At 36.5% G+C, this 18936-nt stretch overlaps 2 protein-coding genes across 2 annotated transcripts in view; one reads left to right on the top strand and one right to left on the bottom strand.

Annotated features, from left to right (window-relative positions):
* The window catches only part of LOC306871117 (retinoic acid receptor RXR-alpha-B-like), a gene marked incomplete at its 3' end in the record, with an annotated part of 47791 nt that extends 37576 nt beyond the window's left edge, over positions 1–10215 (top strand). The window contains exons 6-11 of the mRNA XM_079418821.1: positions 1597–1760; positions 5520–5649; positions 6288–6420; positions 8591–8682; positions 9200–9305; positions 10068–10215. Of these exons, the coding sequence (XP_079274947.1) occupies positions 1597–1760; positions 5520–5649; positions 6288–6420; positions 8591–8682; positions 9200–9305; positions 10068–10215 (773 nt within the window). The remainder of the gene's footprint in view (positions 1–1596; positions 1761–5519; positions 5650–6287; positions 6421–8590; positions 8683–9199; positions 9306–10067) is intronic.
* A 2053-nt stretch (positions 10216–12268) lies between these two features.
* On the bottom strand, positions 12269–18442 carry LOC306871883 (WD repeat-containing protein 5-like). Its single transcript, XM_079420114.1, has 14 exons — positions 18304–18442; positions 17809–17879; positions 17609–17717; positions 17446–17519; positions 15748–15837; positions 15564–15653; positions 15396–15479; positions 15260–15315; positions 14933–14979; positions 14643–14718; positions 14486–14519; positions 13371–13445; positions 13180–13267; positions 12269–13089 (listed from the first exon to the last, which is right to left on the bottom strand). Coding segments are annotated over exons 1-14 (993 nt in total). The 5' UTR covers positions 18305–18442; the 3' UTR covers positions 12269–12991.
* Positions 18443–18936: the final 494 nt, after the last annotated feature.

Below are 18936 nucleotides of genomic sequence, written 5' to 3'. Positions count from 1 at the left end.
GAGACTGATTAATGTGTTGATTCAATTACACATTTTAAGTCTAGAATCATCTAAAAGTAATTACATTAAATTGCAAGAGATTGTATTTCCACTATTTCCACCAGAGAATACTGGGAATAGAATGTACATGTCTTCATTTATTCCGAATACTACATGTATTAAGATATTCCAGTAGCTGGGAAGAATGTAAGCTATTTATTTATTAATTTCTAGAATACAATTTACACTTATACATTTAGCAGATACTTTTAAGCAAAGCAACTTACAAATGAGGAATACAACAAGCGATTTATCATAATGTGTGAAATGGCAAAAATTGTCCCTTCAAACTCTTCAAATGTTCTTCTGGCCTAGTTAAAACTCCTTAGCCAGAAAATATTAAAGCTTTATCATTCTGTTTAACCACAAAGTGGGCATGCGCATTTCAGAAATATGACTAATATTCATTTAATTTCCATCCAAAAATACACAAATAGAAAACACAGAACACAACCAGCAGCAATGTATACACCAGTAAAACAAGTTTAGCATGTGGAAATTGATATATTCATTGATTATATCTAACACAACATAACGTTGCATTACTGGAGGACAACTGTTTCCAAGTTCTTTATTTTGTGCTCTCAATTTAGTTTGTAATCTGTTCTCAAAAGAGTAGAAAAGAGTCATGAAGAGTAAGTCTGTTATGAATATGTTAGGTCTATTTTTCAAGCTATTAAAATAGTCTAGAGAACAAGGCTAGACCCCCTCTACTGAGGCCTCAGAGAAAGAGGTAACCTGACACACTTCTCCCCCACGAGTCACTCTCTCTGTCTTTCTGTTTCTGAGGACAATAAAGCTAAAATAATTTCCTTGTGCCTCTCTCCTCACCTCTCAGTGACTCCTGGAGTAAAGCTTTATCCTTCAGCTGACCTCCACGGCTCCCACTCAAGAATTCCCCTCATGATCTGCTAGCGGTTTCTGTCGAACAGAAAGAGAGTCATAAAACAAGGCTTTTTACAGACAGAAGGGAAAGCTGAAATGTTCCACAGCCTGACGGCAAGGCAGACGGGGCTCATTTCCACCAGATCCAGACCACAGTAGACGGACTGTGTGGTTTAGACCTAGCTCCCCCTCTGAAGCAGGCCAAACATGCACACAGTATATGCTGTGTACATAACTCACTAAAATTCAAATACACACATGCAGACCAATACACTGTCAACCTGCGTAACCAATCATTTGACCGAGGGACGGTTTTATGGCCCGTGACTTTGTCCGTAGACTGAATAGAAGCACAGAATCATATTTGCGCTGGATTGCACCCAAATAAAATATACATATTTTAAAGAGCCGAATACATATTACTAATAACGTCACTACAAAGGTAGACTGACCTCCTCAACTTTCAGTCCTCTGAAGTCAGTGAATAATGGTCTGGATGCACATGCAGCTCGATGAAAAACAGCCTGAGATGTTTTTGTGGAAACGTGTAGATTAAGAGCAAACCAAAAGCAGCTGCGTGTTATTGTGCGCAAGGTCACGGTTTTGTTTGTGTATGTAACTGTACGTATCGCACATGTGAGCCAGTCTAATTTTGTTCCTGCACGTGTGCAGCCGTTCAGGAGGAGCGGCAGCGGGCGAAGGAGCGGAGCGAGGGTGAGTTCGGCAGCTGTGCCAATGAGGACATGCCCGTGGAGAAGATTCTGGAAGCCGAACTGGCAGTGGAACCAAAGACGGAGACCTACGTGGAGGCCAACCTGAGTGCGCCTGCCAATTCTGTAAGCCAATCTCTCCCTTTAAATCACACTCGGTGACATTCAACTTATGGAGAACATTTGGCTCATCTGAAATGTGCCATTTCAGAGTTACACTTCACAATTGCTCCTCAGTGAGCGAGCCAGGCTTGATCATTTTCTGAATGTCAAGTCTGAAGAAAGGTTCCAACCTGCCTGCAGATGTACAAAAAGACAGTTTTAAGAGTTTTGTAGCTGTCCAAGAAAGAGTCAGATGCAGATTGGAGTATTTCTGTTTGTGAATAAGAAGGGCTATTTTTACAATCCCACTTCCGGTGGATGGATTCAGGTACATAGCAGTGCACTTTGAAGGCCTCTATACAGACCCCTGGAGAGGGGACATACTGCAGAAGAAGCACATTGTCATGTCACTAGATAAGAGCTTCAGCCATTAAGCATGTCAGTTAGACACACGGAGGCCAGCACTGAGTGTATATTTATGCCTTGTGCATATTTGTCCTCTGTTTTGTGCAGCTGTAAACTCCAAATCAGGTAGAGGTCAGGGAGAAAGAGGCATATGCTTTGTCTTCCCTACTTTGTATTTTCAGATTGTTTGTTTCCCCCACAGTTGTTTTTTAATGGCTGTTTGTGCATTTGTCCTTGAGCCCTGGGGAAGGTCCTGGTACATGAATAGGGCTCTAATGAATTTGAGTTCCTCTTGGGCTGATTGGAGAACTGTTAAGACATGATGATCTGAACTGAAAGCTGTGTAGATTAAGAGACTTCTTCTGGTTATGATATTTCAGTCTGTGGGTGATATGAACTCATGGATAAAGAATAAAGAAATGCGCTTAAAGGGATAGTTCACTCAAAAATGAAAATTCTGTCAACATTTACTCACACTTGCTCATCATCATGTCATTCCAAACGTGTATGACTTTCTTTTTTTCATGCTGAAAACAAATAAAGATATTTTAAAGAATGTTAGGTTAGTATATTTTTTAGTTCTATCATGACAACTCTGAAGATTTTATCATGGCAATGGATATGACAATGTCAATGTATTTTGATCTAAACGGAATTAGTGCTTTGCTACGCTGTTGCTGCTACTGTTGTTTATTGCTGCTGTTGTAGCTTACTGCTGCTGCTGCAAAGTGCTGTGAGTATTTAAGACATACTGCTACTGCACAAATAGCATATATACTAACCCTAAGCAGATCTATACAGGTGGAGCTGGGGGAGGTGGAGGGTTTCAGAGGAACTATGAAAGCACACTGCAAACTGCTCAAGGGAATGCTAGCCAGCAAATTAAATGTAAAGCAGCAAGCCTATTGGCTGCGTATGCAACATGAACCAGTCAGCTTGTGCCAAGTAGTTTAACGGTATGAATATCATCAGTTTGCGTTAACGACCCATCAGCCTGTGGCATCTAGAGTTTCATGACAGAACTTGGCATACTACATTACAACTTCATCATACATTTAATTACATGACATAAATGTTTTAATAGAAATGACAGTTTAGTTTACCTTAGTGCTTAGTGTTAAAGTAGACTTTAACCAAATTTCCTATTAATAACCATGTGAATATAACTCCTACTTAAGTTAAAAAGCACACAAAATTTCAGTGATTACGTTTAATATAAATTTGAACTGTAATACATTTTCATTTAATTGCAATTAACAAGCACATAAGTGTCCAAAAACATTACAGTCATTTCACACTTAAAGATCCATTGAAGTAGTTTGAAACGCAGTATTATTCTGTGTTGACATCATTTCAATTGAAACAGGAAGACAGGGCAGGACATACTTAGCAGCCCCTCCCCCTTTTTTAAAATGGCCAGTAGTGTTTCACCTTTGACAGCTTATGACAGTCTAATAGATTACCCCTTTAGATTCAATATGAAACTGTTATTAAAGTAAAAAAGTTATTATAATGATTCTGGGAATGTGTAGTTTGTACAGTGTGTGATATATTGGTGAATGGCGCCGGTCTTATCTCTTCTACTCATCAGTGCTGTTTCTAATACTGAGACTGTCTAACTGTTTCTCCTCCTAATCTCATCCTTAGCGCTCTAAAATATAGCTTTCTGTGTAGAAATCAAATGGGCCCCATATTTTTTATGGTCTGCACGAATCGCGCACATGTGTAGGCTACTATATAGTGCCATTCACCATACAGAAAATACCAATTCTGTGAACAAGTGACCGATTTCAGCTTCAGTGTGTATTTATAGTGTATGGGGCAGGACGCTTCAGATTCTACAGAGCATTTGATGGGACAGAACGTTTGATGAGAAGCTTATAGCTTATAAAGCTTATAGATGACCTTAAGACTAACATATTCACACTAAAAGCCAAAAAAAAATCAATTTTGATTTCATGGGGACTTTAAGTATAATGTGTTAAAGTATATTATTTCTGTTAGATTGTGCTCTTTGTAAAAGAGTGATAAGGTTATGTTACCACTAAAATGAAAGAGCTTTTCGCTCTGGGTGGATGATGATGATGTTGTTTCAGTGCCGATGTGATTTCGGGATCCTACTGGGACAGAATTTGCTCCATGACAACAGCAGAACACGCACAGAGTGCTCTGACATGCCAGGCTGCTGGTTCATGAGTGCTTGTTCTGATTGATTCTGGGCTGGACAGTTTGGGTTACTCAAGCAGAAGGAAAGGCTTTTAGAGAGCAAGAGTTAAACCGAAAATAAAAATATTCCATTGGGGGGCAAATGACAGGAATGATTTCCACAAGACTTCCCACAAGATATCTGCTCATTTTCCACTCACATCACTGAGTTTGACAGCCGAGTTTCTCTTGGTGATATCTATGCTGAATGCAAATAAAAAAGTAATATGTCATTTTGTTTTTATTCTAGGCAGCATTGTTTATTATTGTGCTCTCATTAAAAGTTGTATATGTCCAAAAGCATATTTGTGTAGAAATCAAAATTTTGGGATTAAAAGATTGTTTAATGTTTTTGAAATAATTATCTTATATGCTTACCAAAGCTGCATTTATTTGGTTAAAATACAGAAAAAAAAGATAATATTGTGGAATATTAGTTAGTATTGTGTGTAGTACTGTGATGGCAAAGGTGAATTTTCAGCAGCCATTACTAGAGTATCACATGATCCTTCAGAAATCGCTCTAATTGATTTTTTTCTGATAAATAAAAAGCTGAAAAGAACAGCATTTATTTTAAATAGAAATATTTAGTAACATTATAAGTGTATTTGCTGTCACTTTTGTGACAGCAAATACACTCAATAACATCCTTGCTGAATAAAAGTATTAATTTATTTAAAAAAAATAAAAATAAACACTATAAGTGCTAAAAGAGTATTAACCAATACAATATTTTCCCCATTCTCACAAAAGTTGTTACATTTTAATGAAAATTTACAACAACTGACTTTATTTCTTTACAACATTGTGTACAATAAAGCATTAAGTATCACATTTTTCTAAGACATTTCTCCTAAATGAAATGAAATGAATGCGATTAGCATCATTTAGTTTAATTTGAGAAATGTTTGTTTGTTCATAGGGAGGCTTTCTGCATATGCTGGTATCTTGGCAGTACGAGACATTGTTGAGATCTTTTCTGAAATTAGGAGATCACTCGTGTCTTTTTCCAAGGAGAAAATCTGAGAATAAGGAGACAAAAGCAAGTTTGCTCTCCATAGAAGAAACAAGTGACAAAAGAGGACTCATTTGTATCTTTTTTCTTTTGTGTATATCAATGAAAGCTATATAGCCAAAGAGTTCACCCCGCTTTCTCTCTCTCTTTCTCTCCAGCCTAATGACCCTGTAACAAACATCTGCCAAGCAGCTGACAAGCAACTCTTTACCTTAGTGGAGTGGGCCAAGCGCATACCTCACTTTTCTGATCTCCCGCTGGACGATCAAGTCATCCTCCTGCGAGCAGGTGCGTCACTAAAAAAAACACAGACCACTTTTGTTTGAGTCCTGCAGACATCGACCTGTCCATCTAGTCTTCCAGCGATGGAGCTATCAGCATCAACTAATGAAATGAGTATGTTTACGGTTATGTGACATTATAGTCTATTTCAGAAGAATTTATATGGATTCTGAGATACATTTGATCCAGCCACAGGCCACAGCATCGATTAAAGAAGGAATTCCATCTCATTATCTTGGATTGAGAGTCCTTATTCTGTTAAGGATGATGGCTTCAGCATAGACGGAGGGAGAATAAGAGGCTGGATTGTTCTCGCCGTTCACATGTTGCATTTATTTCATTAGGCTGTAGGTTGCCTGAGGACAATCAAACTCTATTCAGTGTGTTTTATTCAGAGCCTCTGAAATGGGATCGCAGCGTATGAAACTGTGACGATGTATTAAACGTGTCCTCATTAAAACTCAATATTGTTTAAGAAAATACAACTTACAATAAGTTGATATTGAGCTAGAAGAGTAAACAAACGCAACAGACGAAGCCACCACATGCACACAAACAGATACATGCACATGTTGCTCTCTTTCCTGTTACCTTTGTTTGTTCGGTTATCAATGTGCTCTTGTGTTTCTGTCCTCCGTTGCTAGGGTGGAATGAACTCCTGATCGCCTCGTTTTCACATCGTTCTATAGCTGTGAAAGATGGGATATTATTAGCCACAGGCCTTCACGTCCATAGAAACAGTGCACACACTGCCGGTGTGGGAGCCATCTTTGACAGGTTAGTAAATGTTAAGAGTTTTCAGAGAAAAAGCCTGAGTCTGTATGATTTTCTTTCTTCTGAGGAATACAGAAGGTGAATTTCTCAAGAATATCTTGGCTGTTCTTTTTACTGCAATGAAAGTAAATGGGGAGAGGGACTGTCAATGTTACAAATGACAAAAATACCACATTAAAGCTCCAAAAAGTAAACAAGTATAAAAATAAAAAAATCGGAGGTAAAAATTCCATTCATTTTCTTCCTATGGGAACTGATTTTTTACTTGTAAACCGTTGAAGACAGACTGAATGTGAGCTACGAGGTTGTTAATCGATCGCATATGCTTTTCTTGAAGCCATTAGTTGGTTTTATTTCAACATCTCTTTTAAATAATCGTGTTTAACAGCTGAATTCCTGTTATAAAACTATGTATTATCCATGATATTGTAGAGAAACCTCCATAAATCAGAGAACTGAAACAAGCAAACTGCACCAAAAACTCTCTAGTGTCACAAGAGTTCTATACAGTAGGAAATATCAGTTTATATTTTCAAACATTCATTTTGCCATTAACTGTAATAATCCAGTGAGATTTTTGTTTGCACAAAGATTTTATTTATCAGTTAACTTCTATTAACTCAATTAAATCAACATTTGGTGTGACCATCCTTTGCGTTTAAAGCAGCTTTTGCCCTAAGTGCACTTACACATAGTTTCTCAAGTACCTTTGCAGATAGGTTTCTTGAAGCATTTTGAAGACGTTACCACAGTTCTTCTGGATTTAGTCTGTCTCAGTTTGTTCTGTTTCTTCATGTCATTCCAGGCAGACTGGATGATGATGAGATCAGATCTCTGTGTGGAGCACTGGCTGTTGTCAGACTCCTTGTGCAAACAAAAATCTCACTGGATTATTACAATTAATGGCAAAATTAATGTTTGCATATGTAAGATAATATTACCTACTGCCACACTACAGCAAAATATAGAAATAACTGACTTTAACCTGTTTTTAGCTGGTGAAAATACTCGATTTTTGCCAAGTACTGTATATATTTTTATATTTATCTGCCTTTTTAATTTAATTGTCATTCGCGATGCTTTCCCACATTAAAGCCATTAAATACACAGTCTTGTACCTTTGTTCTTTTCAATTTTTTGTAATGTTGTGATTCACCTTCTAGCTGGTTGGTTTGGTTCTTTGAAAAATCAATATGGGAAAGATGAATGGGACAAATACAGATGAAAAAGTGGGTGGGCACTGCTGGACTCTATATTCCAAATCATCTGAAGCCGGAGGATAGTTTTGTGTGAGGGACAGACCAAAATTTAAGCCATTATTAACTGAAAATCTCAAGTCAAATATGGTGCCATTTGACTGAATTAACTTTGTCTTTTTCACACACAAAACCTTTATTTATTATTTTTTTAAGGGCTTTATAAGATAGTGTGTGAGTATTATTAATAACTTTTATTATACTTTCATGCTACTTCCTTTTGTCATTTTGGGGCTTGGTAGCTCCAGACCCCCAATCACTTTAATTTAATTCTAATTATAAACATACTCCTAAACATCTGCTTTTGTGTTCCACAGAAAAGAGAAGGCATACAGGTTTGATGATCGAATTTTGACTTTGGGTGAACTATCCTAACTAAATTTAATGTCAGCATTCAGTTTATGGAGGGTATGGTCTTGTGATCTTCTAGGAGACCCTTCAGTGTCCTCATGGTACACCGTGTGGAAGATTTGTGACAGCCGTAGGTCATGCACACATGAATTTTTGAAAATAACCTCCATAATGATATTAGACGCTGCATCATGAAAGTGTCCTCCACATCTTACTCTTGATTGATGTCACTTTTACATTAAGCCATATGGCAGTTTTATGTAGCGCTGTGATAATGTTTCACTGGCAGTGTGAGATATGCTGGTGTCCTCACTAATGAAATATATGCTGCCCGGTCCGCCGGCAGTAGAGATGAATGTGTCTTATAAGACATAATGACTTGATTTTCAAGGCAATATGAAAACTAAATATAAAGGTGGAGCGATGACTCACTGGGCATGTTTAATATGTTACAGAACATTTCCCCTCATATTTAGGGGTATATTAGAGAAAATGAATTTGCAATTAATCAGCTTGGTCATGTTGCCTGTAAGCGTAAAGATTTTTGCCCTTTTTTGTTTTTACAGAGTGCTGACGGAGCTTGTGTCAAAGATGAGAGACATGCAAATGGACAAGACTGAACTTGGATGCCTGCGGGCCATTGTTCTGTTCAATCCAGGTACAGTAATGTATACTTAGACAAACACGTGTGCACATAGCACTCTTATGCAAGTGTGTTTAAAATGCAACTTCAGTTAACCTAGCTTGCTATTTGTTTTGACAAATTCCTAAAAAATGTGTTGGAATGAAGCCAGAAAGAGTAAATGAGATTCCTATGACTTTAAACTGCATATATAGAAAGCAGTATATACTGAGTACTGCATACTTAAAAAAAAAAAAAAAAGGGGAATGAAACGTCATGACAACATCATGAGACCTCAATGTCAAAATAGGGTATAAAATATATTTTGGTGTATAAAAATGTTGTAAAAGTGAATTGAATGCATCCTTAGTGAATAAATATAGTAAAAGAAAATAGAAAAAGACCCCAAACTCCTGAAGAGTTGTGTAGCATCTAATAAAGTGGCCCAGAATGAAACCTTAACATAACCTTTTTCTTTTTTGTCATTGCTTTGCTGTCTATCTGCCCATGTTCATTCTTTAATCCATCCTTTTGTGTTTTTATCAACTCTTAGATTCAAAAGGACTGTCTAATCCATCAGAGGTGGAGTCATTAAGGGAAAGAGTGTATGCATCTCTAGAGGCCTACTGTAAACACAAATATCCCGATCAGCCTGGAAGGTGCACACACACACACACACACACACATTCTTTCACCTCGCATCTGTTTATGTATCCTTAATTATTTCACTTGTATATGAAAATAAAAGTAATGGCACAAAACAAATGAATGCTAGAGATTTAACAGAGGTCTACCTGGATTCACAGTGAACATGAGATATTTTCAATTTCATTTGAAGTCAGCAACATTTACAACCCATTTCTCATATAGTAAAAGTCACTTCTACCTACTGTGAATACATGTTTATTAGATCTCTTTTACACTACTGTTCAGAGACTTTTATAAAAAAAAAAATATGCTCATTAAAGCTGCATTTGATTAAAATACAGAAAAAAACAGTGATTGAGAAATATTATAATGATTTAAGATATTTGTTTTCTGATTTCATATATTTTAAAATATAATTGATTCTTGTGATTGCAAAGCTTCATTTTCAGTATCCATTACGCCAGTCTATGCCAGCGTCACATGATCCTTTAGAAATCATTCTGATATGCTGCTCAAAAAAACATTTTGTGGAATCTTTGATACATTTTTCCAGGATTCTTTGATTAGCATAAAGTTCAAAAGAACATTATTTATTTGAAACAGAAATCTTTTGCTGTCACTTTTGATCAATATGATGTTTTCTTGCTGAATGCAAGTATTAATTTCTTTTTTTTTTTAAATTACTGACCTCAAATTTTATTATTATTAAAACAAACTGCTGAAGTATTACACTGTGCTCATCCAAACACTGACATCCATTGTTTCACGGACAGATTTGCCAAGCTGTTACTGCGTCTGCCTGCCCTGCGCTCCATCGGCCTGAAGTGTCTTGAACATCTCTTCTTTTTCAAGTTAATCGGAGACACACCCATCGACACTTTCCTAATGGAAATGCTCGAAGCGCCACACCAAATGACATAAGGGAATGATTTCTATTCATCTCCGCCCCTCTGACAGAGGGTGCAGCTCATGTACAGAACACTACAGGAGGCCACAGGACACATCTCTGATCTCACAGGAGAGGACTGAACTCAGAGTAATTCTACCTTGGCGTTTCATCAGAAACATTGCGCAATCCACAAAATACTGTTTAACCGTTCGTTATGGATTAGCATGCAGGATGGATTAAGTGAGTTTTTTCCTGGTTTGCATGCACGTTTGGGAAGTCTCACAGAGTTTTTGGTTTCTCATTTCTTCTGCCTTACAGAGGTCTACCTCTGCTTTTGTACACAGCCAAACCGCCTCATCTCCGAACTCACAATCATTTTGCTGTGAATTTTCAGATTTCATGAGAGGAAACAAAATACCTCGGATGCACTTCTTCATGCAGCTGTCCTTAATAAACACATTACTGTATCTACCACTGGAACAGTGAACAGGACCAGAGTAACCCCCCCCCCCCCCCCCCCCCCACCAGGCACTTAGAAATTGCTACTTTAAGCAGTATTGTCATACGTCAGGATTCTTCAAGTCCATCTCCATGAGGAAAAAACTGCACACAGTTTGGCTTCAAGTCCTTTACTTTTTGGAAGATGTATGGGCCTATGAATAACAGAATGGTCTAAAAAGAATGAAAAGCAGGTGTTCTCCTGGCTGAACTCGCGCTGGATGAAAATACGATTCATTGTTAGAATTGTGTAAAAAGAAAAAGATTTTTCATGATGTTTTGCCTCTATAATTCAACATAAATACGTATTAAGTATTTTCAATAATGTTTATATATATATCTATATATATATATCATCCGATAATTCCCAGAAAGTGGGTGTTTGTGATTTGAAAATATGCAAGGAGTTAAAGGAATCCAGATGATAGTCTGGCCTCAGGGAATTGCGAGGTTTGGGAAGTGCCATGCCTGTCCCCTATTGGAAAAGTCGTGACATTGCAGCTGTACTCATTTGCTATTACATGAAGTTTAACAATTGGGTTTTTACAGAATGCTTGGCAAACATTGCAAAATAACAATTTCTAAGCCTCAGGTTGATTCAAATGCATTTTTTTTGGTTCTGTTGTGCAGTCTTATCTGTGTAATAAGGAAGAAACTGTAATAATGATATATTTCGTGACATTTGTATTGACGCATCAAACCTCAATTGCAGATTGAGCCAATCTGAACCAGTGTTTCATGATGACGAGTCATTTTAGTTACTATTATTGGAATTCGGGAAGTTGTCATTATCAGACAAAGTGCAAAAGACCTACTGATTTAGACGACACATTCTCCCGAATGATAACACCAGGCCTCACAGCAACATGAGTATTCAGTCTAATATACACATAAACAGCACATACTGTCTATGTGATTGTTATACACCACCTGAAGTTCTAGTGGTCATGTTTTTAAGCTTCGACCAGGGTGAAATTTGAATCTGTGTCAGGGAAGATCAGTGGACTATTGTTTGTTCTGTCATTGGACTTCTTTGGCCTTTCATTACTCCAAAACCAGCATATTTAGATTGTGCAGACAAGAACGAAAGACCCCTTTGCTGAGGTATAGACAAAACACAGACATTGTAAGTGCTCTTGGATTCGCACTGTGCCAAACAGGGTGTGTTAAACCATCAGGAGCCGGGCACACTTGATCTGATATCAGCTACAGTCCTGATGTGCCACTATCAGAGATCTGTAATATTTCCCTGTGAGACACCAATCCATCACAGGACATGTCAGCAAAACACAAAGAGATTTTAAGAGAATGATCTATTTTTGTACAAAGTGTAATTTTTTTTCTCTACGTCATTATTTCGTTTGTTCTATACTGTACACATTGTTGGTGTAAATATTAATTTTTAAGTGGAGCCGTGCCCTCAAACCTGGACTGATGGAAAGGTTTACGTGCAAATGCTTCTCTGTTCCTCTGCCATTTGTTTTCATGGTACCCTCACCTGAGAGCTGAGGACGGCTCACTCACAAATGGAGGGTGTATTGTGTATTGTCCTATTATATTATGTCTGTTCAAAGGACTATTAAATTTCAGATTGTAAAAAAGACTGTTATATTATCTTCAGCAAACAAAAGAACTATTTGAGTTATGAATAAACGGTGTTATACAAGATATCAGATACATATATAAATATTAAATAACATTTTCATAAAGTAGAATATTGCTGCAATAACATTTATATAGATGTTTATATTCCAAAAAAAAGAAATATGGAAATTTACCTACTTCTCCAATGGATCAAAGCCACGAAGACAAATTTATGCCTTCAAATTCAAAGCTTAAATAGTGGAAAATAATGTTAGGATTTTTTTTTTAAGGATCCTAAGCACATTGGTAATTCACATATCAATATTAATGATTGCAAAATACTAAATGAAAAGCAAAAAAGGCAGTCATTTGATGGCAAAAAAGATCTAAAAACATTTATATATCCATTTTTGGTATGTCTACCATAAGTACACCCATATTTACCTAACCAGATCAATAAAACAACTGAATCCATGATTTGATAGAAAACATTTGTTCTTCAGTAATAAATTAAAATGAACTGAAAACATTACAGTAGATTATTAGAGTATATTAAGGGGAAAAAGGCTTGAGCGAGATTGTCCCTATTCTGAGCAGACAGGACCTGCCCATCTCTCAGATAATAACCCTGTGCTAAGAGCTATCAAACCATTGTAAAAGACAGACACTACTGGAAGTCTTCATTCTGAAGTTTCCACTAAAGCCTCTGAAGTGCAGTGCTTTAACTTAATCACTTTTCCACAGTTTGATGGTCTTGTCGTTCTCCAGGGCTGCAGAGGCAATGATGTTCTCTGTAGGGTGACAAGCTGTCGAGATCACTACATCTAAAGACAAAAATACATCATACTTATGTTAACAAAATCAAAGAGGCTGCCGTGCGTTTGAGTCTGGGAGGTGTAGCAAATGTCATATACCTGTGTGCCCTTGCAATTTCTGAACAATTTCTTTGGTCTGCAAGTTCCAGATATACACCATGTTGTCTTCAGAGCCTGAGACGATCCACTGAATGGGAGCAAGACAGATTCAGGTTATTCAAAAACTGGTCTAAATAACTATATACCTATGTATTAAAACAGATACTTTGACAAAGTCATACTGAACCTACCTTTCCTCCAGTGACAGAAAAATTGGCAAACACACAATACTTTTCATTCTTATGTCCAGTATATGTCTTGAGACACTAAAAAAAAAAAAAAATAAATAAATAAAAGCTAGGAAAGCTCAGTTAAAGCATGAACATTACCTACACACATTAACTTAACAATATTTCATAGACTTGTATTATGTTTATATACAGCCAATTATAAATACTTTAACATAACCTTAACAACAACAACAACAAAAACTTTTACATTAAAAAACACTTTATTTTTATACAGTTTTTACAAAGGAGAACACCCCAGATTTATAATGTTGAATAAATAACACAATATAGGAGCCTATAGTAAAATTACACGACCGACACAGACAGACAGACAGACAGATAGATAGATAGAAATAGTCAGATGACAGACAGACAGACAGACAGACAGACAGACAGACAGACAGACAGATAGACAGATAGACAGATAGATAGATAGAAATAGTCAGATGACAGACAGACAGACAGACAGACAGACAGACAGACAGATAGATAGAAATAGTCAGATGATAGCTAGACAGACAGACAGACAGACAGATAGACAGACAGACAGACAGAGACAGATAGATCCGATCTGTCCGATTTATTTCACTTCTGGGTACAAATTCATCCACCAAAATATGATTAAGATGGTACACACAATTTTTTTTAATATATTGGATGCATCTAGAATACATCTAATGAACTTCCATTGTTAGTGATATTTTTTTAATCACCTAACCTGACTCCTAGTCCTTTACATAACCGAAATCTGTGCAAAACACTACATTTAAATATAATAAACATGATTTGATTGATTTATAAGTCGTTTTAACTAGTGAGGTCTGGCAGACTAGTTGGTGTTCGTTTATGTTTCACTATATTTGGGCATTTTTGAATAGTGAGGACATTTGTTCCTTGAAAAGTATGATCAAACCTAAATAAATAAATATATACTAGCATAACCAACATATCACACATACGAGTTAACATATGTGTGGTATATATATAATTAATACTATTAATTGTACTGTATTTAGAAAAAATGTTTGATAAATATTATTATTTATCAAAACATTTAAGGTAGTTCAATGACATACCTTTCCCTTGCTGTAGTCCCAGAGCTTTAACGTACTGTGAGAAAAAAAAAAAAAGCATTGTTTGCTTTGCTGGCAGTTTTTCCAAAATTAATATTGTCTCAGAAACTGCACTGAATGGAAAAAAATAAACGGTCATTAGGGGGATGAGTTCACTTACTTGTCCAGTGTCGCAGCTAGAATGTATTTTCCATTTGGAGAAAACTTCACAAATGAGACAGGAGGGTTGTCATCATCTGGAAATAAAACAGATCAGTTCACCATCAACACACTCTCCTAATTTGCATTTAAATAGGCTACATTTATCCAAATTATGCAGCACACACCATCCTGCCATCTGGCACCACAACAAAACCCAAGATTTAAGAAAGTCCAACTATGACAAGAAAACGTGATATCATGCACTCCAGCTTCTCTAGTGCATACAGTAAAGAGAAAACAGTCACATACCTATAAGAGTTTTCAGACATTGTCCTGACACAGTGTCCCACAGTCGACTGAAATACAGTCCATAGCATTAAGAAAAGGTAAATAATGTAATCACATCAGTCTTAAAGAATCATAAATGTGAATGGAGGCTGGTGCTGCAAGCAAATGTTTAGTAATGAAATACAAAAAAAGTCTGTTCTAACTGACAAATTTCACTGAAATAAATATCCAATAACAGAATGCGCTATGCCACTCTCTCTTTTATGTTTTTGGGTTCGTCAACATTCAGCTAGCAAAAAGCTGAAATGACTTACAGCACTTTTAAATGGATGGCACTATTCAACTTACCATAAACCATCATAGCTACTGGATACTATTAGAGATCCGTCTCTGTTGAAGTGAACCTGGAAACATTACATTAAACCGACATCAACAAAATCTGCATGCAAACTAACAAAAATATTTTTTAGCAATTGATGTTTACCGCTGAGACAGGGTCCGAGTGAGCTGGCAGGGTCTTCAAACACTTCCCAGTTTTGACATCCCAAATCCGTACGCTCTCATCAAACTGTCAACATGAACCACATCACTTGACACGGTCTCATATTTATTTTTATTCATTAAAAAAAACACAAATCTGTTGTTTGCTTACAGATCCAGAAACAACGAGGTTCGACTGTGGGTTGAAGTTACAACAGAAGACATAGTTGCTATGGCCTTTCAGTGTCTTCAGACATTTTCCCTTCAAAAGCATGACAGAGAATTAGGGTACAAAACGCAGAAACTGATATGGATGACACCTACAGCATCAGATACAATTATTTGATAAGTTTTACCAAACTCATATCCCAGATCTTCATTGATTTGTCATCTGATGCAGACACCAAAAGATTTGAATCTGAAGACCAGGCCACATCTGATATTCCCTGCAATTACATGGGTTGTAAAAGACATCACAGTATGGATTAATTGCTGGAACAAGAAGATTCTTAAGACGTTTTATATTATACAATAGCATCTCTTTGATACATCTGTAACACATTTACAGACTGAGTCTTTAAAGGGTTAATTCACCCAAAAGTAAAATTCTGTCATCATTTACTTACATGATGTCTTGCCAAAAACCACAAAACATTTATCTTCAAAACAAAAATAATCATATTTTTGGAAATAAAACTGTCCATCCACAGAAAAATACTGTGCACGTAAAGTCCATTCCAGCAAAACATTTACACTTTAAAAAGTTAATAAAGACATCGTAACAGTAATTAATAGAAAATAAACAATTGCTTTATGATATTTAATTTTGAGTGTTATTTACATATAAACATTGATCAATAAACATACATAGAACTCATCAGCTAGGGTCCATGGCAGATCAACTGTATTATCTTACTTTACAATGTCTTTATGAACTTTTTTAGGCATGAAAGTTGGTGGAATGTATTTTCAATGGAGGGACAGAAATGGTTTCATAAAAATGTCTTAGTTTGTGTTTTGAAGATAAATAAGCTACAGATAGTATAAAATGCAGCGGCTAGAGTCCTTACCAGGTCAAGAAAATATGATCATATTCCCCCATTTTACAGTCCATGCACTGGCTACCTACTAAGTTCTGTATCAATTACAAAATATTACTACTTCCCTATAAGGCCCTTAATGGTTTAGCTCCTGCGCACCCAGCTACTCTTCTATCACGCTCCCTAAGGGCACAAAACTCTGGACTTTTGGTAGTACCTAGGATAGCAAAGTCCACTAAAGGAGGTTCCAAACTCTGGAACAGCCTTCCTGATAAAGTTTGGGGTTCAGACACACTCTCTCTGTTTAAATCTAGATTGAAGACACATCCCTTTAGCCAAGCATTCACATAATGCATCTCACAATCTTGTACTGCAGCTATATCTGATCAAATGCACATTATTATTCTTTAGCTTGGGTTGAACAAATTGTTTTTGCTTGGTTGGAACAGCAGCTACACTAATTATGTCTCTATTTGTTTCTGCTAGGAATTAAACAAGCTTCAGTCTGGATCCAGAACACCTGAGAAGAGATGATGCCAAGTTTGCCAACCCCTCAGAGGACCTCAGACGATGCCAACCCTGAAACAACATACAGAACTAACCAATTTTGCTATAAGTTTAATTGCAACATACAATCGTTGTTGTTATTAGTGTTTAAACGTCTGTTTGATTACGTCATTAACTGATTTTTACTGTACATTTCTGTCATATGTACATAAACCTCACAGTCACCACTGATAAACTACTACTAAATATAGTGTAGAAACTTCTTTTTTTTTGTAAAGCTGCTTTGCAACGATTTGTATCATGAAAAGTGCTACACAAATAAACTTGAATTGAATTCAACTGAACCAATGCCTTATAGATTTGAAGCAAATTAATGACAGAATTTTCATTTCCTGTAAATTGACCCTTTAAGGAATGCTTCACTTAAACATGAAAATTTGTCAAGTAAATTTTCAGCAAATGTTAATTTTTGGGTGAACTATTCCTTCAACTTAGATTAAAACTCACAAGTTTATGTCCTGCAAGACTCTTCTCAAATTTTCCATCAAAAGCACCCCATATTTTGACGAGCTTGTCTGCCGCTGAAAATGAGATTGTCATTTCAAAATCTTCAGACATTGGTTTTGCTTTCTGTAGATTAAAATTGAACATTATAAAAAACACTACTTACATGAGCTGGCTAACCATTCACCACTAGGGCTAAATTTGACTGATGATATAGCTTTTGTGTGACCTGCCAGGGTGAACCTCAAGGAGTAGTTTGGCTTCACAGGAGCAGACTTCAGAAAAAGATGTAAACCACATCAACAGAGAAACAACTTAACTCTCTGCATCTAAAAAGGCCAATTAACCGTAAGGCAGGCTTTCTACCTTGGAGGATGATGATGCTGAATGTGTCTTATGTGTTTCCATGTCTGGCTTCTTCCCTTCTGATGCCATCACTGGTGCAGTGATGTAGGATTTAAAAAAAAATCATAAAATTATTAAACAGATTGAAAATATGTACAAGATTCAAACAAATGCCATTTATTTCAATTGTCCATCATCAAAACAAACTTGTGCACTTGACAGCACTGGAGTGTTACAAAATGCACATGGCCTAAATGAAAAGTCTCGCTAGAATAACATTCCAGCCAAGCCCGTTACCTCCTCTTACTAAAGCAAATGTTTATCCAGAACTTTGAATGGTGTAGCGTGTAAATTGACAGTCAGACACATATAAATCAGTTACAACAGTACACATGTTTGTAGTTGCCGCCCTGTCACACACTTAGCAAGGCTAACAACAGACCCGAGCACTTGCATTCAGCTCAGGTTTCCATATCACATAAGCGATGAAACACGAACAAACGAGTAGAAACTTACTGGAGGGTTCTGAAGCAAACTTTTGGTTTAAACGGTTCGTTCCAAACGGTTTACAAACTGGTAGAAATGTAAAGGCGCCTCGGGGCACTTGCTGAGCCAAATAGAAATTACACGTGCGTCACGCGCATGTGCAGTGTGTATGACAACTTCAGTTTCTTGTGATGGTGGCTGCTTTTTCTTTATTTTATTCGACGAGCATACATTTCTCACAGCTTTAATTTCTCTGAATAAACTGTGAACAAAATCATCTATTTAAATATTTTGCAAGTCATTCTATTCTAAATCTTTCCATTAATGGATTTCGCTCCAGATCTGGGATCTTAACTGTGCTTTTTATGTGCTGTGTGCTTTTTATGTGCTGTGTTTACTGCTGGTCCTTACTATCGGTTATGAGGTGGGAAACTACTAACATTATTTATTTATGCTTTATACATTTAAATATTACGTTATATAAATTATTTTCACCGGTGTTGCACGATAATCTATCTATCTATCTATCTGTCTATCTGTCTGTCTGTCTATCTCTATCTATCTGTATCTATCTATCTATCTATCTATCTATCTATCTATCTATCTATCTATCTATCTATCTATCTATCTATCTATCTATCTGTCAGTTGGTCATCAACCCAT

This window comes from Barbus barbus (genome assembly GCF_936440315.1).
Source record: "Barbus barbus genome assembly, chromosome: 6".
Taxonomy (NCBI): Eukaryota; Metazoa; Chordata; class Actinopteri; order Cypriniformes; family Cyprinidae; genus Barbus; species Barbus barbus.
The sequence above is the reverse complement of the archived record's forward strand: the minus strand, read 5'-3'. Positions and strand labels throughout refer to the sequence as shown.

What these genes read in the sequence shown, in the direction of transcription:
- LOC306871883 (XM_079420114.1), bottom strand. An exon ending in GTCTTGCAGGACATAAACTT is followed by an intron (nt 15,838 to 17,445) that starts GTGAGTTTTAAT and finishes ATGTAATTGCAG; the next exon opens with GGAATATCAGATGTGGCCTG. An exon ending in GAAATTGCAAGGGCACACAG is followed by an intron (nt 13,090 to 13,179) that starts GTATATGACATT and finishes TTTTGTCTTTAG; the next exon opens with ATGTAGTGATCTCGACAGCT.